Below are 25,062 nucleotides of genomic sequence, written 5' to 3'. Positions count from 1 at the left end.
CCATACATGACCACAGGAAAAACCACAGCCTTGACTAGACGGACCTTTGTTGTCAAAGTAATGTCTCTGCTTTTCAATATGCTATCTAGGTTGGTCGTAACTTTCCTTCCAAGGAGTAAGCGTCTTTTAATTTCATGGCTGCAGTCACCATCTGTAGTGATTTTGGAGCCCCCAAAAATAAAGTCTGACACTGTTTCCACTGTTTCCCCATCTATTTCCCATGAAGTGGTGGGACCGGATGCCATGATCTTCGTTTTCTGAATGTTGAGCTTTAAGCCAACTTTTTCACTCTCCACTTTCACTTTCATCAAGAGGCTTTTGAGTTTCTCTTCACTTTCTGCCATAAGGGTGGTGTCATCTAGGCACCCCTATTGATCCATGTAGGGACCTTGCAAAATGATCAGAGATGCACAAGTTTCAGTTAACTTGAGGCTGCGGAAAGTGAGGGCTGCCTGTGTGTCGTGTGTGTGTGTGTTCGTGCAATACACACGTGTATATGAGTCATCATATCCATTTAGTGACTTAGCTACAACTGTTGTTGTCCAGTCACCCAGTCATGTCTGACTCTTAGTAACCCCATGGAATGCAGCATGCCAAGCCTACGATTCAAAGATGAGAAAACTAAGGTCACAAATGTCATGGCAGTTGCCACATGACTAAGACTCAACGAGTATCAATGCCGAGCTGCTTGACATTGCAGGCTGGGCTACTACACAGCACTCTGAAATAAGCCACCTCTTCTTCTCAGCTTTCAGTCCTCTGTCTGGCACATAATCTCTATTGAATGAACAATTTATTGAACAAATGCATTAACAAATAACAACAACAACAAAAACTAGTCCCTAGGCTGGGATATGAATTATAAAATTTCAGGGCTTTTCACATTTAAAAATATGTTTTTAAAATGTCTTTCTATATAATGAGAAACTTGGGATTCATCCAGCTATCACACAGATTCTCACTCATAAACAGCATCTTGAGGAGAAAGAATGAAACAAAGCCTACAGGACATTTTCCCCAAGATGTAGGGAAATGGGTAACTGGATAAGCACTGAAAGCAGACTGCCTTTCTCAGGAATGCACTCTGCAGCCCAACCCAGGCCAGGCTTTTTGGTTTTTCAAACTGCCAAAGTACAGTAAAGGGAATGAAAGCCCAGAAGCATCATCATTTCACACCTATAATTCAACCAAGAATTATCAATGAATGCTAAGTCCACTGGGTGAACTTTTTGGAAACAGTTCCATATTCTTACAATATCACTCAGTTGAAAGTAAAAATGAAAGTCCGCTTAGTTGTGTTCAACTCTTTGGCACCCCATGGACTGGGATTCTATGGAGAATCTATGGGATTCTCCAGGCCAGAATACTGAAGTGGGTACCCTATCCTTTCTCCAGGGGATCTTCCTAACCCAGGGATTGAACCCAGGTCTCCCACACTGTAGGCGGATTCTTTACCATCTGAGCTACTAGGGAAGATTATCACTCAGTTGAGTACTTGTTAATTATAGCAGGAGGATGGATAAACCACAACTTTAACCAAATGATCAAACTTACTATCACTATTATCACTTTGGCCACCTGATGTGGAGAACTGACTCACTGGAAAACACTCTGAAGATGGGAAAGATTGAAGGCAAAAAGAGGAGAGGGCGGCAGAGGATGAGATGGTTAGATTTCATGACCGACTCAATGGGCATGAATCTAAGCAAACTCTGGGAGACAGTGAAGGCCAGGGGAGGACTGCATGCTGTACAGTCCATGGGGTGGCAAAGAGTCGGACACGACTTAGGGACTGAACCACAACACCAACTGTCACTGGTTATGAGACAAACTTACACCGTGTGTTTTGTAATATGTCTTATTGATACAATATTATAACTTATGTAATATTCCTGCCACAAGTGTTTTCTCTGAATCTAATCATGAGTAAACACAAAGATCAATCCACACTGAGAGAAATTCTGCAAAGTAACTGGCCTTGACTCCTTAAAAAATGTCTGTGTAATGAGAGACAAACTAAACAGAAGTGTAAGGGACATTATATGATTAAAGGGAATTTAAAAGTGATAACAAATGCAATGTGTTATAACTCAAGCATGTGGCAACCAACCAAATCAGAGAAGTGTGTGTGTGGACTGTATATTTGTGCCAGTTTCCTAATTACTGTCTCTTAGCTCTCATTGCACTCTTAACTCTGATTTGAGATACTGGAGCTGGGTCTTGTGCATGAACAGTGAACAGTTTTCTTCTGCCAGCTGGAGTAAAGTGAGGCTTTATCAGTAGAGGGCTCAGAGGGGCTTACAAGCAAAGGGGATTCCCAGCCTTGTTTTGGTTCTGACTAATTTCCCCTTCGTCATGCACAACTGATGTCGGCTGGTCTGCGAGGAACCTCCAGCCCTCAGCCAGGTTCTCCACCCAGAAACTCTGTTCACGCTCCAGTCAACCTACACCAAGGTTCTCTGCTTCTGGGCCACCTACTGAACACAGCCGCCCTCTTCTATAATGCCTTACCCTGCTTTGCAGGAGAACAGCTTCTTCCACAACTATCATGTGGGTACGTTCCCGCATCCCTACGGGCTGTGAATATCCCCTGCATCTGCTCTTCCTACATGCTTCAGACCAGGGTCTGTAAGCTTTCCCTGTAAAGGGCTAGACAATAAATAATCTACACTTCGTGGCTATAAGGTCTCTGTCACAACTACTCAAATATGGTTTTGGAGAAAAGGAATAAAAATGTATTAAAAAGATAGCTTTGAAGAGTTTGAAAGAAGCTGAGGGAAAGCGAGTGACAGCATCTCAGAGCCTCGGAAGAGCCTACGCTGAAACCATCCCAGTGGTTGACTTGCTGCCCGGCTTTAGCAGCCAGAAACCAGCAGGTGGCAGCAGAGAGCTATTCTAATGGAAGCGACTCCTGCACGAGCAGAAAGGACAGCTGAAGTCCAGAGACCCATGTTTAAAGAGAAAATGGAAGGAGAAACTAAACATAAATAGATCTAAGCTCATAATCACGGATGTTTCATCCCTTTTATTTCCAGTGACAAAAGGGGCACTAAGGAAGGTTGTAGAATTCATTACATAAGGTATGAGACACGAAGAGAGAGAAATAGACTTTAAGAATTAAAACCATAAAGCAAAATTTGGGATTTCTGCAGGTGGGCTGGGATGAGTTAGTGGTGCAGGGCAGCTCTGGCTGTGAATTGCTAGGGCAGTTTTAGGTGGTCAGGACCCTAAAGCAAGTCCAGGATGCAGCTCACCCAACCTGGTTCTATCCAAAAGTAAACACAACAGTACTATTTCATCTATCATTTTTTATGAAGGTGTATGTGCTTTTTGTAGAAATATTTTAAAACTAAAAAAATTAAAATGAAACCGTAAAGCCAGAGATACACATTTTGACTTTTTGGTGCATTCGTTTTTAGGTCTAGGGATTGAATACTATCTTGGTTAAAATTACCCTTATAAGTTCTTTTTCAGCCACTTAAAAAAGAGGACTTTCATTAATTTTTAAAAATTCTAAATGAAACGAACTCACAATTTATCCTTGTACTCATATATTTAACTATTATTCTATTACCTAGAAATCTGTGTATTTAAATTTTCCCACTGTATGTTAAATATGTACTCAAGCTTTCCATAAAAATTTACTGAGTACTTACTTTGTTCTAAGTACTGTTAGACCTAGGGATGCAGCAGTGTACAAAATAGACAATAATTCTTGTCCCCCTGTAACATATTTTCTGGCAGTTATTATATAATTAATCATAAAACACCTTTAAATTGCATCTATATAGCTTCTGTTTATCTTTGTTATCTGGTGATTTTAAGTCTTATTTTTATAAATAATGTTAATGAATTATAGATATGAATACACTTTAAATTCTTTACTTATTATTGATAAATTAACTTTTCAGAAAGGTTCTATTAATTTATACTGAGCTGGATACTCCAGCAGCTTATGAGAGTTGCATACTGATATGTCTTTGCCTTTATCAACTATTAGTTTTGATTTATGTAAAATTGGCATAACATGTTCTTTTTTCACAAAATTACTGTCAGAGTAGAAGATAATGCATACAAAGTAGTAGACTGAAGGAGATATTCAAATTAAGCATTCAACAAATAGATTACTTTCAATATGTTATGTAGAATCTACATGTTTATCAGGAGACAGACTTGAGTTAAAGTGCAAGTCAGTTATTGAAGACTATTATCCTAAAAAAATAAAAGTAGCCCTATTCTATGAAATATTTTTTAAGTTGTTTATCCCTAATATTTTTGAAAATATATCATCTGTCAGGCTCCGAAACATTTTATATTCAATATTATTCCTTTATCACACAAGGCACAATGTAAGTATTGTCATACACATTTAAGAGATGAAAAGCCTAGGCTCAATATGATTAAGCAATATTCTCAATATTTTCAAAACAAATACTTAGCAGAACAGGAATTTAAATTATGAAACATTTAACTCCAAAACCTATACTCTTTCAACAAAATCACATATCCATTTGAAAAGAGAGAAAAAGAAACAAAATTCACAGATTTAAATGGAAATATGAAAGAGTTAATTCATCACCTCTTTTCTGGCAAACAAAGCTCTAATCCAGTAGACTAGGAATGGAAGTTATATTTTCATATAGTTTTTGCAACAAGTCAAATAAAGTTTAATTTTGTTCTCAAATGTTTGTGCCATCAATATGCTTTATTTCTATCATACCTTCCAGGTCTATTTACTACTCCCACATACATGTGTCAGGAAAATAAACTGGTACTTAACTAAGGGAACACCGAGTTGCCTTTTGAAGGACTTAAGCCTTAAAATACCTTCATTCTATTTCTGTTTTATCTGTACCATAACACTTTACCCCAGTAAACAGGTACCACTAATTGGAGGCCCCAATATAACAATTAATGACTTCCTTTCATTCAACTTTGCTGAAGTATTCCTCCTCTGAATGTAGTAGAGAAGAATCTTAGTAAACTAAAATCCAATGGGACAAAATAAAAAGTGAAAATAGTGATCAGAGAGAGATAAAGAGTGACTATGCTATCAATTTAAAGCACAACTCTGTGGGAGAGGGAGAGGGTGGGATGATTTTGGAGAATGGCATTAAAACATGTACAGTATCATATAAGAAACTAATCGCCAGTCCAGGTTCGATGCAGGATACAGGAAGCTTGGGGCTGGTGCACTGGGATGACCCAGAGGGATGGTATGGGGAGGGGGGAGAAGGGTTCAGGATGGGGAACACGTGTACACCCGTGGCGGATGCATGTTGATGTATGGCAAAACTAATATGATACTGTAAAGTAAAAAAAAAATAAAAATTAATAATAATAATTTAAAAAATAAAGCACAAGTGACTCTGAGCTTCTAGGTTACTTAAAATAGAGGGACACATGAAACTTTAGAGCATGCTTAATTATTAATACTGCTAAGTCACTTCAGTCACGTCCGACTCTGTGCAACCCCATAGACGGCAGCCCACCAGGCTCCCAGGTCCCTGGGATTCTCCAGGCAAGAACACTGGAGTGGGTTGCCATTTCCTTCTTCAATGCAGGAAAGTGAAAAGTGAAGGTGAAGTCACTCAGTTGTGTCCGACTCTTAGCGGCCCCATGGACTGCAGCCCACCAGGCTCATCCATCCATGGGAATTATTAATAAGAGAAGGAATAAAATTTATATCAAGAAAATTTTTCTCTTAATTCTGAAATCTAAAGTAAACCAGGTGCATTGATTTTTGACCATTTTGAACAGTCTGACCACTTTCTCACTAGTATGAAAAACCTAAGTACCAATGGTCAACTTTGAACATACTTTTACCAGCCTTTGTTAAAAGCCAAGGACATAGTATCAGTTCATAACTCAATAGAGGCAGTAGCAGATGGTAAAAAGTAATATCCTCTAGATTTCAATAAGAGACATAAGCCCTCAAGAATGTAAATGAAAAAATATCAGAATAGTCATTATATGATCATTTCATAAATACCATCATGTCTTCTGTCCATTTTTTGATTGGTTTGTTTGTCTTGTTTTTTAATATTGAGTGTCATGAGCTGTTTGTATATTTTGGAGATTAATCCCTTGTCAGCTACTTCGTTTGCAAATATTTTCTCCAAATCTAAAGGTTATCTTTTCATCTTGTTTATGGCTTCCTCTGCTGTGAAAAATCTTTTAAGTTTAGTTAGGTCTCACTCATTTATTTTTATTTTCATTACTCCAAGAGGTGAGTCAAAAAGATCTTGCTGCAATTTATGTCCAAGAGTGTTCTGAATATGTTTTCTTCTAAGAGGTTTATAGTGTCTGGCCTTATATTTAGGTCTTTATTCCACTTTGAGTTTATTTTTATGTATGGTGTTAGAGTGTTCTAACATCATTCTTTCATATGTAGCTGTCCAGTCTTCCCAGAATCCCTTATTGAAGAGACTGTCTCTTTTCCACTGTAGACATTTCTCCAAAAAAAAGACTTACAGAGGGCCAACAAACTTATGAAAATATGCTCAACATCACTAATTAAAAATTAGAGAAATGCAAATCAAAACTACAATGAGGTAGCACCTCTCAACAGTCAGAAGAGCCAACATCAAAAAATCTACAAACAATAAACGCTGGAGAGAAGTATGGAAAAAAGGGACCCTCTTACAATGTTGCTGGGAATGTAAACTGGTACAGTCACTATGGAGAACAGTACAGAGGTTCTTATAAAACTAAAAACAGAGCTACCATATGACCCAACAAATGCACTCCTGGGCATATACCCAGAGAAAACCATAACTCAAAAAGATACAAGCACGCCAGTGTTCACTGAAGCACTGTTTACAATAGCCTGGACGTGGAAGCAACCTAAATGTCCATTAATGAAGGAATGGATAAATCTGCACACACACACACACACACACACACACTGGAGTATTACTCAGCCATAAAAAGGAATTAAATGATGCCATCTGCAGAGATGTGGATGGACCAAGAGACTGTCATGCAGTGTGAAGTCAGAAAGAGAAAAAAGAAATATTATAATATTGCATATATGTGAAATCTAGAAAAATGATACAGATGAATTTATTTGCAAAGCAGAAATAGAGACACAGATAAAGAGAACAAATGTATGGATACCAAGGGGGAAGGGGTGGTGGGAGACCGGTATTGACATATATAGATAACTAATGAGAAGCTACTGTATAGCACAGGGAACCCTCTACTCAAGACTCTGTGATAACCTACATTGGAAGGAAATCCAAAAAAGAGGGGTTGTATTATACATATAGCTGATCCACTTCACTGTACAGCAGAAATTAACCCAAGATTGCAAAGCAACTATATTCCAATAAAAATAAACTTAAGAACTGCAAAAAAAAAATATCATCAGTCTTACCTGGAATTGGGATAGAAGCTGTACAGTGCACAAATCAAATTTTGGCTTATTAAAGCTTTGTTCTGTTAATTGAAATGGACTTGCTCAGTAGGTTCTGACTTTTACTTTAGTCAAATAAAGGGTCTATAAATTTTGATTCAGAAATGAACAAATAGTTGAAGCGAGAGCCAAGATTTTTCACTAAAAAAAGTTCCGGGTTGCTTGAAATAATTGGAGGAAAAAAACTCAAGGAAACTAACAAACTTCTAGTTATAGACCATATTATTGTGGCCTAGAACAGTCTAAGGACATAACACATTGTCTTTTTCACATAGCATTAAAAGTGACACTTAAAAAACACTACTTGGCCATGAAAAAGAATGACATAATGCTATTTGCAGAAACATGGATGGACGTACGAATTAAATACTAAGTGAAATAAGTCAAACAGAGAGAGACAAATTCCATATGATATCACTTATATGTATAATCTAAAATATGACAGAAATGAACTTATTCATGAAACAGAACAGACTCACAGACATAGAAAAAAATTATCATTACCCAAGGGGAAGGGGGGAGGAATAAATTAGGAGTTTGGGGTTAGCAGATACAAACTATCATATATAAATAGATAAAGAATATACTGTATAGCACAGGGAACTATATTTAGTATCCTCTACTAAACTACACAAGCTGGAATCAAGATTGCCGGGAGAAATATCAATAACCTCAGATATGCAGATGACACCACCCTTATGGCAGAAAGTGAAGAGGAACTCAAAATCCTGTTGATGAAAGATAAAGTGGAGAGTGAAAAAGTTGGCTTAAAACTCAACATCCAGAAAACGAAGATCACGGCAACCGGTCCCATCACTTCATGGCAAATAGATGGAGAAACAGTGGAAACAGTGTCAGACTTTATTTTTTGGGTTCCAAAATCACTGCAGATGGTGATTGCAGCCATGAAAGATGCTTACTCCTTGGAAGGAAAGTTATGACCAACCTAGATAGCATATTGAAAAGCAGAGACATTACTTTGCCAACAAAGGTTCGTCTAGTCAAGGCTATGGTTTTTCCTGTGGTCATGTATAGATGTGAGAGTTGGACTGTGAAGAAAGCTGAGTGCCGAAGAACTGATGCTTTTGAGCCGTGGTGTTGGAGAAGACTCTTGAGAGTCCCTTGGACTGCAAGGAGATCCAACCAGTCCACTCTAAAGGAGATAGGTCCTGAGTGTTCTTTGGAAGGAATGATGCTATAGTTGAAACTCCAATACTTTGGCCACCTCATGCAAAGAGTTGACTCATTGGAAAAGACTCTGATGCTGGGAGGGATTGGGGGCAGGAGGAGAAGGGGACAACAGAGGATGAGATGGCTGGATGGCATCACGGACTCAATGCACATGAGTTTGGGTGAACTCTGGGAGTTGGTGATGGACAGGGAGGCCTGGCGTGCTGCGATTCATGGGGTCGCAAAGAGTTGGACATGACTGAGCAACTGAACTGAACTGAACTGAGCTAAACTACAATGGAAAAGTAATGTGAAAAAGAATATATATATATGAATTACATTACTGTACAAGAAACTAGCACAACATTGTAAATCAATTACACTTTAATTTAAAAAAAGAAAAAATAACCCTTAAACATCTAAATTTTGAAACAGAATCATACAATATCTGTGATCAGACCACAATGGAATTAAACTAGAAATCAATAACAGAAAGATAACCAGAAAATTCCAAAATATGTAGAGACAAAGGTCGTCTAGTCAAGGCTATGGTTTGTCCTGTGGTCATGTACAGATGTGAGAGTTGGACTGTGAAGAAAGCTGAGTGCCGAAGAACTGATGCTTTTGAGCCGTGGTATTGGAGAAGACTCTTGAGAGTCCCTTGGATTGCAAGGATATCCAACCAGTCCATCCTAAAGGAGATCAGTCCTGGATGTTCATTGGAAAGACAGATGCTGAGGCTGAAACTCCAATACTTTGGCCACCTCATGCAAAGAGTTGACTCATTGGAAAAGACTCTGATGCTGGGAGGGATTGGGGGCAGGAGGAGAAGGGGATGACAGAGGATGAGATGGCTGGATGGCATCACCGACTCGATGGATGTGAGTTTGAGTGAACTCCGGGAATTGGTGATGGACAGGGAGGCCTGGCGTGCTGAGATTCATGGGGTTGCAAAGAGTCGGACACAACTGAGTGACTGAATTGAACTGAACTGAACTGAAACACATTTTAAAATAATACACAAAGAATCAAGCACAAAAGATTTTAAAATATTTTGAACTATATAAATATGGGGATATAATTTACCGAAATTTGTGATATGCAGTAAAAGCAGTACTTAAGAAGGAAATTCACAGTGCTGAATACATATATCAGAAAATAAGAAAGATCTAACATCAAAAACCTAGGTTTCCACCTTAGAAATCTATAAAAACAACAGCAAATTAAATACAAAATATACAAAAGAAAAGAATGAAAAAAGAGACATCACTACAAATCCCATGTACATTTATTTGCTTAAGAATTACATAACCTAGATAATCACCAATTCATTGAGAGGCACAGCCTTCCAAAATTCACAGAAGAAACAGATGATCCAACCACTCTGGAAGACGTTTTGGTCTGAGACAAAACTATATTCTTATTGTAAGATCCAGCAATCACATTACTTGGTATTTATGCAAAGGAGTTGGAAACACAGATCCACAGAAACACCTGCACAAGGATGTTTATAGTGACTTTATTTATAGCTGCCAATACTTGGAAGCAATCCAGATACTTATCAATAGATGAATGGATAAACTGTGGCATCCAGATAGTAGCATATTATTCAGTGCTAAAAAGAAATGAGCTACTGTATGTCATGAAAACACACAGAGAAGCCTTAAATGCATATTAGTAAATGAAAGAAATCAATCTGAAAAGGCTACCTATTGCATGATCTCAACTAAAGGACAATGTGGAAAAGGTGAAAGTATGGAGTAAAAGATCAGTGGTTGCCATGGTTTTGGGAAAGGAATGAAGAGGAGGAGCATACAAGATTTTTAGGGCAGTTAAAATGCTCTGTCATTCAACTCAATTTTGCTGTGACCCTAATGCCACCCTAAAAAAACCCAAAGTCTTAAAAATGATCCCTGCTATGGTTATTTTGAATTTTTGAACCTAACTGAATCTTTGTTGTTCAGAGTGTATGTTTAGTTAGTATCCGGTTGACTAGTTTATTCCAAGACCAGCATCAGAAGATCTTGTCCCCAAAGTCATCACAGCTACCTAAAAGCCATGCTAGTTTGGCAAATCACTCTAAAATAAGTGTATTAATAACTCCAAAGTGAGCATATTAAAAACAACCACACAGAATTATGAACGTTAAATTAACTTGTATAAAGAGACCCGCATATAATAAGCTTGCAGAAAACTCTGTCACGCTTTCTACTGCCATCCTTCTTTTCTACTAAGTTTCCACTTAGTTCTAACACTATAAGTTTATTCTGGAATCAGAGTGGCTTCATATTTTACTTTTCTACCAAACTTGCAATATGTCTGAGCAAAAAGCCCTGCAAATTCCTGCAGCTTGCAAAGAAATCTTCTACTGAAGTGTTAAGAAGTTCTTAACATCTGATGAGAGCTTTCAAGATTTATTTTTTACAATATCACATTCTCCAGATAACACTGGATGGTTTTCTGGTCACACCATAATTGAACACACTTCTCCCTTTTATTGATTCATCTGCCATTACTATTAGCTAATTTTATCTTGCTGTTGCCAAGTCGCTTCAGTCGTGTCCGACTCTGTGCGACCCCGTAGATGGAAGCCCACCAGATTTCCCTGTCCCTGGGATTCTCCAGGCAAGAACACTGGAGTGGGTTGCCATTTCCTTCTCCAATGCATGAAAGTGAAAAGTGAAAGGGAAGTCGCTCAGTCGTGTCCGACTCTTCACGACCCCATGGACTGCAGCCTACCAGGCTCCTCCATCCATGAAATTTTCCAGGTGAGAGTACTAGGACTTGGCTAATCACGTCTTTTCTGAATAGACCAGTTATTAGGATTGAATGTATGGAAATACTGTGGCAAATCATTTACAACAGCTGGAAAATTCCAGAAACTGCTAGATATTTTGATTGTTCAGAGTTGCTTCTAGTCTAAGTTGCCTAAAACTTACTGGGGCATTTTATGATGCATTTGAAAAATAAAATTCAGAAAGTCTACTTCTAAGACACTAGAAGGTTATTTTTCAAATCTAGCTCAGAGGTGGTTTGGTTGTAATTAATTTCTGGAAGACATGTACTAAGGACTAATTTCAGGCCAGGATCAACAATATACAAAATTTTCTGCAAGGAAAACATGATGCCCTGACTCAGAAGATTATATAGACTTTCCTTAATTAGTCAATGAAATACAGTGGTTCATTACAAAGGGAGAAATTATAAAAAATAAATTACTACAAATACAAATTATCTAAGAACTAGCTATAAATTTGCTTTTAAGTTACCATCATTCTGACCACATAAATACATCACAGAAATTTAGTGTCCTATATATATTCAATTCAGAGATTAGCAGACATGTTTAACAATAGGGAGTATTTACTGAATGGAGTAATTTCATTCTGTTACTTCTGTCTAGTTATCTCTCAGCTACCACAGGGTGATAAAGAATCTGATGAACAACTCCTTCAATTCTGCTTGATATAGCCAGAGAGACACTTTGCCTTGGCAAAGCAAGTACAGTGGAGTCAAATCAAATTTGCACTTAACCTACAAATTGTAGTTTATGGCATCAGGAAAATTTAGAAAAAAATAAACAGTTCAATACAACAACCTTCTTAATAAGTGAGTGCCTCAGATTAGTGAAGCAATACATGTGAAGAATTAAAGTAGGTTGTGACAGCTATGGGACAAATACATGAATATTAAGGGTTTCCTGTCAACTGAAAAAAATAAAACATTGTTAAATGGCCAAATCAGTGCATGGCATTTTCACTGACAGTTTCAATGAAAAAATTAATCGATGGCCATAGATACACACATATTAATGAAAAATTAAATTATAAAGAGCATAATCACTGCCACATTTCTAAAATAATTTTGAGATTAATTTTTGCTATATATAGTTTTTATTTACTAATTTTGGAATAAATAAGATACTAGAATCCCATTCAATAAATAACCCATGGGACGAGACACAGGCCATAGCACACCAAGTCAGCCGGACAGCTGGTCTCAGTGTGGGAAGAAAATCCTGATCTTTCAATACAGAACCACTTATGGGAAGGCAATCTACATGTCCTAAGGTTAGATAGCACAAGACAAAGTCTTCACTGAAAATAGTTCTACTACAGGGCCTGGACAGAAATGTAGATTCTACATGTTACAGATACTTGTATAACCAAAATCTTTAATTAAAAAAAGAATGCTGTAGGACTTCCCTGGTGGTTCAGTGTTTAAGAATTTTCCTGCCAATGCAGGGGATACAGGTTCAACTCCTGGTCTGGAAACTAAGATCCCACGTGATGCAGGGCAGCTTAGCCCACATACACCACAACTACTACAGCCCGTGCTCCCTGGAGCCCATGCTCCCTAGAGCCCATGCTCTGCAACAAGAGAAGTTTCCTCAAGGAGAAGCCCAAGCACTGCAACTGAGAGCAGCCCCTGCTCACCACGACTAGAGAAAGTCTGCTCTCAGCAACAAAGACGCAGGACAGCCACCCACCCCCCACCAAAAATATGTCAAAGATGGGAGAGGTTCGGATGTGACGTGTGGTGGACAAAAGTAGCCTGTTAAAGTGGTCCTTCAGGTGTGGTAAAATGAAGTTGACTTTGCTAGTCTCTATTTCAAGTGGCAGGGAGTGGCTATTTGTCATCTCTCTCACTTAGGAGTGAATTTGAGGTCTATAAGCAGTTGTTTTCACAGTGCTGTGGTCAACTAATTGCTTGGTACTCTGGAAGCTAATAACTTGCAGGTCTAATGTAGGTACTCTTCCCATCATCCCTTCTTCCTGCCAGAGACAGAAACTATTTTACATGTTAGATATGTAGGAGGAGACTGAACCAAGCAGCACTCTCTTCTGGTGATCCAGCTAGTTTAAGGTTGGTGATAGAAAAGAGTAGGCACAAGTGTTGATTAGCTACATTGAGCCCCATTTCTCTTCTATTAAGGCTGACCTCTAAAGAAAAGTTGATTTTTCTTCTGATTTATAGGAGTGACTTTTCTGAAAAAAACTAATACAGTTTAAATGAAAAATCTATCAATATTGAATCAATAAAGTTCAGGCTCATTACCCTTTTTATAACTAAGAAGAACACAGAGACACAAACCTTGAATTTTCTTCTCACTTCTGCTACTTTCTGTTCTAATTCCTCTGTTTTAAATCTGGTTAGGTGATAAATAGCACCGATGTTATAAGCTTCGTTGTATAGTTGTTTAAGAAACTCTTCATTTCTTGACCTCATTTTCAACAGAGATTGGATTTCGGACTCAAGCTCTGATTTTTTCCTTATACTGTAAAAAAAAAAAATAAAGCATAAATATTGATATATTCCAAAAGAGGATATATTGAGGCAAATATATTTAATAATGATAAAAGGGAACAAAATCGTATTTTATGTTGCCAAAAATACAAAATGACCATATACTTAATCTAAACTAAGAGAAAAAATACATCCCAAAATTCCATTTCTTTTCCTGCTTCTCCTGAAGGCTACTTCTAATTGTTAAGCTGTGCTCAATATTAGGAGAAAAAGCATATTAATAAGAAAGGCTTGGCAAACCAAGATGCTCAAATTTCAGAGCACTGATTTCCTTCTATAGCCACCCATCCTTTCTAATCCTACATAACATTGCTACCAAGAATAACAAAATTCAAGAAAAATTCAGCCCATGAAAAAGAGAAACAACAAAACTCAACAAAAGAAAACAACTAAAACTCTCAAAAAGAAAACCAATAGCTAAGGGAAAAGAGTTGGTAGGGAAAAAAGGAAGGTAAGACACTAATATCACTGTAAGATTCTCAAAGACACAGAGAAGTACAAGATTCTGTGGCACACTGCTGCTGCTGCTAAGTCACTTCAGTCGTGTCCGACTCTGTGCGACCCCACAGACGGCAGCCCACCAGGCAAGAACACTGGAGTGGGTTGCCATTTCCTTCTCCAATGCATGAAAGTGAAAAGTGAAAGTGAAATTGCTCAGTCGTGTCTGACTCTTCTAGACCCCATGGATTGCAGCCTACCAGGCTCCTCCATCCATGGGATTTTCCAGGCAAGAGTACTGGAGTGGGGTGCCATTGCCTTCTCCGATGGCACACTAGATGTCCATATTAGCTGTCCATACTAGTTGTCCACAGACTGGTTGTCCACTAGGTTCTATGGCAGTTACTGCCCACACTGGGTACTGTCTTTGTTCCAAATACAAGTCACTGAGGCATACAATATAAGAAAATACAGAAAGTATATATAGTTACACTCACAAATGAGGTAACCATTTTTGTAGAATAGAAATGGAACTGGAAAGCAAAGCACCAGTTAGGGCCTTAAGGACAGCCACTACAAAAGAAACCAAAAAAGTAACTCTGTGAGGTCACTGAGGTCTGGTAATTATTTCACAAGGTATATGTATGTCAAATAGTCACATTTCATGCTTTTAATGTATACAATTTTGTCATTTGCACGTCAATAACACTGAAAAAATTTTAAATAAAATGATAGGAGGTGTATGTAACAAAATTTTATGTGAAAAATTTCCAGTACTGAAAACCAGGATGGGTCATTAAATTGAAAAGTCCCACGTAATACTAAACTGGATATATTAGACACCCAGAAACACACACCCCTGTAGATGTGTGTGCGACTGTGAAATTTCAGAACTCTGAAAATAGGAAGAGAAAATTCTAAACTTCCCAGACAGAAAAAAACAGATTATCTACAAAGAAATGATATCCAAATATCATCAGATGTCTTATCAAGCAAAACTAAATGAAATACAGGTAAGCTCAGATTTAATGTAAAACATGATGATTATAATTAATAATAGTAAAAATAATACTGTATTAAATACAGGAAATTTGCTAAGACTGTATATCTCAATAGCCAGTATTCTGGCCTGGAGAATTCAGAGACTATATAGTCCATGGGGTTGCAAAGAGTCGGACACACTGAGTGACCTTCACTTTCACACCACACGCATACACACAGAAGGTAACTGCATGAGATAATGTCTTAGTTAGCTTGATTGGGATAATCATTTCACTATGTACATTCAAGGAAATGGCAACCCACTTCAGTACTCTTGTCTGGAAAATCCCATGGACAATGGAACCCGGTAGGCTACAGTCCATGGGGTCGCAAAGAGTCAGATACGACTGAGCAACTTTACTTTCACTTATGTACATTCAAATCATCATGATATACACCTTACATATGTACAATAGTTTAAAGATTAAATGAAAGAATAAAATGAATAATACTTTCAAACTAATGAGAAAAAATCACTTCAGATCTAGAATATGATACCTTGAGAAAATCCTTGTTTGAATGAATATGGATTGAATAGAAACTGAGGTGTGAGTTTATGGAAACAGGAGTGTCTATTTGAATAAGATTTTTCTCACAAAGAATGGAAGGGCATTTTGGGGATGCAGTGCTCTGCTTTATCTTGTGTTTGCTTTTTATAAGCTGAGCAATATTATACAATGTTAATAAAGTATTAAAATAGAGAAAAATAACAATAATTCATGGAAAAGAGGAAAAAATTGTGTCAAGCCTGAGTGTATTAAGCGAGAATAGTGTCCATGTGGCAAGTACATTGGTAGTGAGCACTCCTGTACAGAAGCTGCTGCTGCTGCTGCTAAGTCACTTCAGTCGTGTCCGACTCTGTGCGACCCCATAGACGGCAGCCCACCAGGCTCCCCCATCCCTGGGATTCTCCAGGCAAGAACACTGGGTTGCCATTTCCTTCTCCAATGCATGAAAGTAAAAAGTGAAAGTGAAGTCACTCAGTCGGGTCCGACTCTTAGCGACCTCATGGACTGCAGCCTACCAGGCTCCTCCGTCCATGGGATTTTCCAGGCAAGAGTACTGCAGTGGGGTGCCATTGCTTTTTCCGCCTATACAGAAGAGTCTTCCATTATTATATCAGAATGTGTGAAGACAGATGCAAATAGGTTGGTAAGAGAAAAGGTAATTCCCATTTAATTGCATGTATGTTCTTTATGAATTACAATGGGAGATTATTAGCTTAAAATGAGGTAATGTGCATATTAGGATTGAGGTGAATGAGAAGATATGAAACAGTTGTCAGAAAAACTGAAGTGTCTAGAAATTTCTTGGTGTGTTAAATATCGCTTGAGACTTATAGTCATAGAATTTAAGTTATACTCAAGGGCAAATGTATTCCAATGTTAATGAAGCTTAAATATGAGGGCCTCTAACTGACCCCTAGCCCTTAAAAAGTCCTTTGAGTGCCCCTAATGGTATTTTTACATGGTCATATGTTTTTGTTAAGTTTGCAAAAATGAGATATTATAACCACAACAGCCTATAAGACTGTTTTCTCTATTTTTCCTTTTCTAATATAATTTATCTTCTGTCAAGCGACATTAAAATAGCTACGGGCCCTCTGTATTATAATTTTATGCTCCTTCTTTCATAAAGAGGCTTCACCTTCTATAACCTTTGAAAGTGATAGTGAAGTCGCTCAGTCGTGTCCAACTCTTTGCAACCCCATGGACTGTAGCCTACTAGGCTCCTCCATACGTTGGATTTTCCAGGCAAGAGTACTGGAGTGGGTTGTCATTTCCTTCTCCTGTATAACCTTTTAGGGTCCACCAAACCAGTATCCACCCATGATGACAGTTAGCACAGTTGTGTTTTCTTAGCCACAATCAACTGTTAGGATCCTGGTTTAGTCCAAAGATATACTTTCAGGTCATAGAAACAAAGTTTTGGAAGTTATTTTAAATGAATGCTTATTTTGATTACAAGTAGGTTGTATATAAAAGGAAGGAAGACAAGAAGGGGATATACAAATACACTAGGGATGAGAGACTAATCATCATAAAGAGTCATGTAATTGCTGCAGCGACGTAGTACGAGAGGAAGTAAGCTGAAGAGACAGGTTCTGGTTGTCAGGGAGTGGATTCTTAAAATCAAGATCAGCAGGTAACTCCAATGTTGGAAATGACAAGATGGTTCGTGTGAGGTAGAAGACAAGATGGTTAGGAATCTGGAGGTCTAAGAACTGAGAATCCGAGTTCTAATACATACTTTAATAGAGACCAAATTCAGATTTTGATTGCTTCTGAACAGGGAGAGAACAGAAACAGGAAGCGCTACTTATTTGCAAGATTTCAATCCCTTTTTAAAAAGTCTAAAGTAGGCTAATGCATCTCTGAGTAGTTAAGTTTGAATAGGGCATATACCATTTTCTCTTTTTATCTGAAAACTTAAAAAATAAAGTAAAACCAAAATAGCTTAAGCATTTTCATTCAAAAGTTTGCTGCTAAATGCTTAAAAAATCATATTCTATATCTCTACTCCTAAGAAGTAACTCAGATTAATAGGCTGATAAGATATAGCTACACAAGTATGAAAAACACAGTACCCTAAGTATTCTAGGGCTCATTCTAAGTATTCTAGGCTGTTCAACAATTTCAATCATATTCTAACTGCTATCTCTGCAAATAAATTACCATCCTGTTAACTCTTGATAAACATATTTCATAAAATATATCAGTCTGTCTTTATAGTGTTCAATAGCCTTTTGCTCATTTCCCTCAGTGATCAATCCCATCTTTGGCTCACTGCAGTTACAGTGGCATTTTCTTGCTTGAGGTATGGTAGAGCATTAGAAGTAGGTATTTAGAATATTTTACAGAGCTTAAATGTAAGAAAATGGCTGTATAGAAATTCATACCACACAGTTAACTTCAGCAAACTAAATCCAAATGAATCAACTTCAAGTCATCTTAAACAAGTTTATTTCCTTGACGTGGGTGGCTGAGGCCTGTCATGTGAGTAAGCAATCAAGTAAAATTTTGTGCTCACATCAAAAGTCCCAGATACAAGGGGGCCATGGTAAATGGATGCTGGCTTATGTGAAAGACAAAATTATTAAATCATGCACTGCTACTCCAAGGTAAGTAATCATATACCATCATCATCACCGAAAGGTCTTGCAGATATTTGTTATACACAGAGTACTGAACAAAATTTCTTGAAAATTGCATCTATCTTTTAATATTTCCATTTAATAAATGGACTATATAGGAACAATAGATCATATACTTAATTATTTAATTAATATCTTCATGTTAGCATAGGTGCATAGTAGAACAAGTTCATGTACTGCTCAGCTTCAATAAGTGGTAGAGTCTGGAAAGCAGTTTTAGAGAGGTGTTAGGAACTTCAAAGTATTACAGCCAATCTTTTCCTATAAATCTATTTAACATTTGTAAATAGCAATGATGCTAAGAAATATTTCTAAACAAAAAATCATATATATTTCAAATAAATCATAAAAATAAAATCTTAATATTAGAGTAATTCTCACAAAAATTAAGGTTCACCCATATAATATGACTTTTGTATAGATATTTAGATATTTAAATGATGTATTTGAAATCTGTATAAAAATATGACAAGAATTCAACTATACCATGATGGGAATAAAATCAGAACACACAGTTTCATCAAGAAAGAAATAGCAATATATTAATAGTGATTACTTCTATTGACATGATTTTAGGTTTTCAGTCTGTTTTTGTACATTTTACATTTTCTTCTCTACACTAAATATGCATTACAATCAAGCTGCTAAAAAGATCATACAAGATGCTTTTGCTCTGAATGCCCTGGAAATTTGATAAAATGGAGCTTTGAATATCATAGTTTGGGAAATTAAAAAAAAAAAAGTCTTGGGCATATCCAAGGAAACAAACTGAAAAGCAGAACCACTCTCAAAAATACAAAGATGCAAGTGATTAACAACTTTTCCCTAAGACTCAAAGATTTCCCACATATAGTTTCCAAAAGAAAATGGACAACTCACATTAAAGATAGCCAAGAACACAGGGGTAAGAGACAGCAAAAGCATCAGCTAGAAGAATAAGATACAGAAGCAAATAACAAAATTACACATATTTACATTATCAGACATAGATTGTAAAATCACTATTCATGTCATGTTTAAGAAGCGAAAGATAAGCTTTAAACATCTGCAAAAAAACAAAGAATCATAAAATGATTTAGAAGACTTGGAAGTACAGCAAATGAAATTTGGAAATGAGTATTTTTGCATCTATCTATCTCAGTAAGAGACTTGCAAAAACAAGATTATCCTAAGAACTTCTGTGACATATGAACTGCTGATTTATGTGATCACATTTTGCCTCGGTCCTTTGTTTTCTCTTCTTTTCGAACATTACTTAGACACATGGCAGCTATGATCTTATCTGCACATCTTTCAATTTCTCTTTCATTCTGCAAACCTTTCACCACTTCTCTCTTCAACATTGCTTCTTCTCAATCTGCTGCTAAAATCACTGATTTAATTTTAAGTTTCAGATACAAATTTGAGAAAAGAAAGTAGTAAGTGACATCTTAAGGTATTACATGAACAAGCATAATGTATACTATGGAAATTCTTCTCTATAACCATGGTTACATTCCCACTTCCTGTACTAGTGTTCCCAATAGTTCATTATCTATCTTTTTAAGATTAGACTTCCTGCCTGGTTAACATTGGACTTGGCTATATGACTTGTTTTGGTCAATGGAGTATGAACAGAAGTAAAATTTTTCGTCTTTTATGGAAACTGTAGAGCCACTGAGTGATCTCACTAATGTACTTGTGCTACCAAAGCAACATGCCCTAGAAGGATCTGATCCTTCACCTGGATCTAAGAAGCAGAGATAACATGAAGCACACACAGCAGACACAGCTCGGCTTCAGTATGAATGAGAAATAGACCTTTATACTTGTATACCACTGGGCTTCGCAGGTGGCGCTAGTGGTAAAGAACACACCTGCCAATGCAGGAGACAGAGACGTGGGTTTGATCCCTGAGTCAGGAAGATCCCCTGGAGAAGGTCATGGCAACCCACTCCAGTATTCCTCCTTGGAAAATCCCATGGGCAGAGGAGCCTGGCAGCATACAGCCCATAGGGTCACACAGAGTCAGACATGACAAACGATGTAGCATGCACGAACCACTAAGTCTTGGCGGATGCTCATTACTGCTGGATAATCTAACGAAGTTAACTCACACTCTTTTCCTTTCCTCCAGAGCTGTCTTGTCATTAGCTTACCAACTTTTCAGACTTTTCTTCTCCTCTGGTTCTCTTTCTTAATAAAGTATACAGCTACAATTTTAGGTTATCCTTTAAAAAACAATGTTTTTTTTGCTTTCTTTAAAATAGTATGTTTAACATACAGATGAATTTTACAAACGGTTTCGTTCTATCATCCAAAGATAAAATAAGCACAAAGAAATCGTATCAAACGTCATATACAATTGCCCAGTATCATCATCACCTCTCTCTATTCTTTCTGCTTCCCCTCCTTTCAATAATTAATAATGGATAGCATAGCATGGGGAGAAGGCACTGGTACCCCACTCCAGTATTCTCACCTGGAGAATCCCATGGATGGAGGAGCCTGGTGGGCTGCAGTCCATGGGGTTGCTAAGAGTCGGACACAGCTGAACGACTTCCCTTTCACTTTTCCTTTCATGTATTAGAGAAGGAAATGGCAACCCACTCCAGTGTTCTTGCCTAGAGAATCCCAGGGACAGGGGAGCCTGGTGGGCTGCCATCTATGGGGTTGCACAGAGTTGGACACGACCGAAGTGACTTAGCAGCAGCAGCAGCAGCATAGCATGGGTCAGGAACTATGCTTGATGATGAAGATTCAGTGATGAAGAAAATATGGCCATGGCTTATGTCTTACCATTTGTTAAGGAAGATGGACATCAGTCAAATATTTACATACAAAAACCCTGCAAATTTGACAAGTGATACGAAGCAGAAGAGAAAATGTGCCATCTACACACATACTAGAGGAACTGGATTTAACCGGACAATCAATGAAGGCTTCCCAGAACTGACTCCTCAGCTGTAATCTTCAGGATAGACAGCAATTTACTAAGTAGAAGTTAAAGGAATAACATTTATTGAAAAGAAATTAGCATGAAAACACCTTAGAGGCTGGAGAAAAAAAAGTAACAAGGAGGAGAAGCTGAAGTAAGGACACTATATTTGAACCAAGTAATAAGGATACAATTCATGGGGTCGCAAAGAGTCGGACATGACTGAGCGACTGAATTGAACTGAACTGAATAAGGATGAACCTTGTGTTGCAGAACCAGGCCTACCTGCCTACTGAGGGACCTTGTGGGATACATTAAGGTGGGACCTTTGTCCCCTCACCCTGCTAAAATCAGTGTAAGTATGGAGGGAAATGGATCAGATTTAGTTTAAAAATTAGAAGAAAAAAAGAATGCACTAACCATAATATAGATAATGCATTAAAAAGGGAACATAGTTACTGCAGGAAAATCAGTGTTGAAAGGGAGATATGCTCACCACTATACCACCGATGCTACACAAAACCAGTTTTGGAAAACACCATAAGTTCAGTTTGTACCAAAGTTCTTCTGGTGTAGAATGAACCAGACAGATTAAAAATTTATTTAGTATGTGGAACATTTCCTGTTAACATGTTGACTATGAGGGTTGAAATAAAAAGAGGAATCAAGAAAATTCATAGGTTTATGAGCCAAGAAATCTAGTTTATCAGTTTCAGGGAAGAATTGAGTATTGACTGAAGGAGATCATGAGATTGATTAGACATATTTTAAAGTATTTTTTGAGTATAAGAGAACATGTTAAAAGGAAGTGATATGAATGAGTGTAAAACTTCTCATAAGATCATTTTTTCACTATGTTAATTTTTCTAAAGGGATTCAGAATGATTAAAGAGCAACGTTTGGGATAGAAATAAAATGTGAGTTAATCATAAACACAAACACCATTACACCATCCACAAACGAAGGAACACAAGATGAAGTCATTTATCATATTTAACATATTAGATATGTTACATAAGAATGAAAAGCATATTGGCAGTATTACCTGTCATTGATATAACCTAGTACAGTGTCAATATCAGTACTGAGTCTTTTATTTTCTTCCACCAATTGAGAACATGCTATTGAAATATCAGAAAAATCCTTTGCAATATTAGAAAGTTCAGTATCCCATGTTGATTTCTTAAAAAAAAAACAGAATCATTTATACATGTTTACATAACTTAAAAAGAAAAAAAATGTGTAATAATGAAATTACTTTTAGTTGTGTAAGATAATAGTTGGGAAAACAGAATGAAGCTCTCGTGGGAAATATGGAAACATCAACTTACTGTGGCATAAAAATTATTAAGTACTTCCAAATATTCACTTTCATAAATTTTTCTCTTCCAGTGTAGTTGATCATAAAGCCTTTTCAAATCATCTAGCTAAAGAAAAAATACATACATACACAAAATAAGTTGTGGTGCTTTCCATTCTTTGTAAAGTAAGAAATAAATTATCTTTCAAATTATGCAACTACAGTAACTTAAATATTAATTTAAATATTATAAAATAACAATGCAGGCTGTTTTCATTATGAAAACTGATGCAAGATTCCAAATACAATTTAGCAAGTCTAACAGTATTAAAATGAATAATTAATCTTGATAAGATAGAACGTATTTTACTTTTAAGAATTGATAAAAATTAGAAAATTTAAATTGCCAATACTCCTATCAACAAATTAAAGAAGAAAATAACATGAAGATGGCCAAAATGCCACAAAAAAGCCATTGACAAACTCACTAGTTTCCATAATTTTTCACCTAGCAAAAGGAAAACATACCCAAATATAAAGAACCAACATGTAATATCAAAATAAATCATAAAATGCTGAACCCACGCCCACTGAACTCAAAAATGAGGCCACATTATCTTTCATCACCACTGTTATTAATCATGTTTTGTGAAATTTAGCTAAATCCAAGTGGATAAAGAAACCAAATGTTACTAGTATAATACTGAATATGAATATATGCCTTCAATTTTAGATGGTATAATTGAATACCTAGGAAGGTAAAATATTCTATTTAAGATCACAATAAATAAATTTGGGGGAGATAGCATAAGAGAATTAATAGTGTTTACCTACAAAGGTATTAATCTGTTAAAAGCATTACAACAATATTTAAAAACTTTTCTCAAAAACATAATATTTGGAAATAAATTCAACACAAAAGGGAGGACCTATAATACAGCAAACAAAAATTCTTATTTAGAAGCTTGTTGTTATTGTTTCGGAGACGGCAATGGCACCCCACTCCAGTACTCTTGCCTGGAAAATCCCATGGATGGAAGAGCCTGGTAGGCTGCAGTCCATGGGGTCGCTAAAGAGTCAGACATGACTGAGCATCTTCACTTTCACTTTTAACTTTCATGCATTGGAGAAGGAAATGGCAACCCACTCCAGTGTTCTTGCCTGGAGAATCCCAGGGACGGGGGAGCCTGGTGGGCTGCCGTCTATGGGGTCGCACAGAGTCGGACACGACTGAAGTGACTTAGCAGCGGCAGTAGCAGTTATTGTTTAGTCACTACGTCATGTCAAGAAAAAACATTTCATAGAAATGTTTAATATACTGTCAGTTATCCCAAAATTAATATAGACAAAATAAAAAGGAGTATTTCCTTTGAAACTTTATGAAATGAAATTCATATGGAAGAAATGTATGTGAAGCTAGACAAGAGGTATCTGAAAAATAAGAATATTTGAAACTTGCTACCAGATATTAAAACATCTTATAATACCACTATATTAAAGGAGTATTTATTTTTGGCATTGCAATAAAGAAAGAAGGAAAAACTAGAGCCTCACAATCTGAATTCATTTTTTAAAGTATTTGAATTCAGTGAGAAAGAAGTTATTTAATTAATGGGTTAGAATAATATAGAACTTCTGTTTAAAAGAAAAAAAAAAGTGATATTTCTATTTCACATTCAACTGACTTCATAACAAACATAAATTTAAGATTGAGGAAACCTAAATACAAACACAAAAACAGTACAAATTAAACAATATGATTCTATTTGCATAATCTTGGACTGAAAGAGAATGTTACCTCTCCAAACAAACCAAGATTTGTGATGTATCCAATGGCATATTTTACAAAAGTTGTGTGGCAAAAGGCAACATAAACAACACTGAAGGAGAAGTTTAGACTGAGAAAAATCTGAGATATAGTTAGTCCTCATGAAGGATATCGGTGGACGTGGTGGATTAAAAACATCTGAAAGCTCTTCTCCATAAAGGTAATGAGAAATCTGGCTCAAAAAAAGCCAAAATTAGCTTTTTCAGAACTTTGAAAATTGAAAGAAGGCTTGCAGCAAATGGGGAGCACCTATTAAGATAACAGTTTAATCTGAGTGAGAGGTGTGAGCTTTGTGCGTTTGAACTTGTCCTAATCCTTCCCTCCAGGTTCATAGTAGCCTTGCGTGCTTAGTTTCTTTCGACTCATTCCAACCCCATGGACTGTACCCACCAGGCTCCTCTGTTCACAGAATTTTCCAGACAAGAATACTGGAGTGGGTTACCATTTCCGTCTCCAGGGGGTCTTCCTGACTCAGGGATCGAATTCCGGT

The 25,062-nt window shown here is 36.9% G+C and overlaps 1 protein-coding gene across 1 annotated transcript in view; it reads right to left on the bottom strand.

Annotated features, from left to right (window-relative positions):
- Positions 1-25,062, bottom strand: part of CCDC178 (coiled-coil domain containing 178) — a gene marked incomplete at its 3' end in the record, with an annotated part of 338,625 nt that overhangs the window by 229,155 nt on the left and 84,408 nt on the right. The window contains exons 10-12 of the mRNA XM_010849787.1: positions 22,776-22,871; positions 22,490-22,626; positions 13,682-13,865 (exon numbers count right to left, since the gene is read on the bottom strand). Of these exons, the coding sequence (XP_010848089.1) occupies positions 13,682-13,865; positions 22,490-22,626; positions 22,776-22,871 (417 nt within the window). The remainder of the gene's footprint in view (positions 1-13,681; positions 13,866-22,489; positions 22,627-22,775; positions 22,872-25,062) is intronic.

This window comes from Bison bison, unplaced genomic scaffold (genome assembly GCF_000754665.1).
Source record: "Bison bison bison isolate TAMUID 2011002044 unplaced genomic scaffold, Bison_UMD1.0 scf7180017864286, whole genome shotgun sequence".
In the NCBI taxonomy this organism is placed as follows: Eukaryota; Metazoa; Chordata; class Mammalia; order Artiodactyla; family Bovidae; genus Bison; species Bison bison.
The sequence above is the reverse complement of the archived record's forward strand: the minus strand, read 5'-3'. Positions and strand labels throughout refer to the sequence as shown.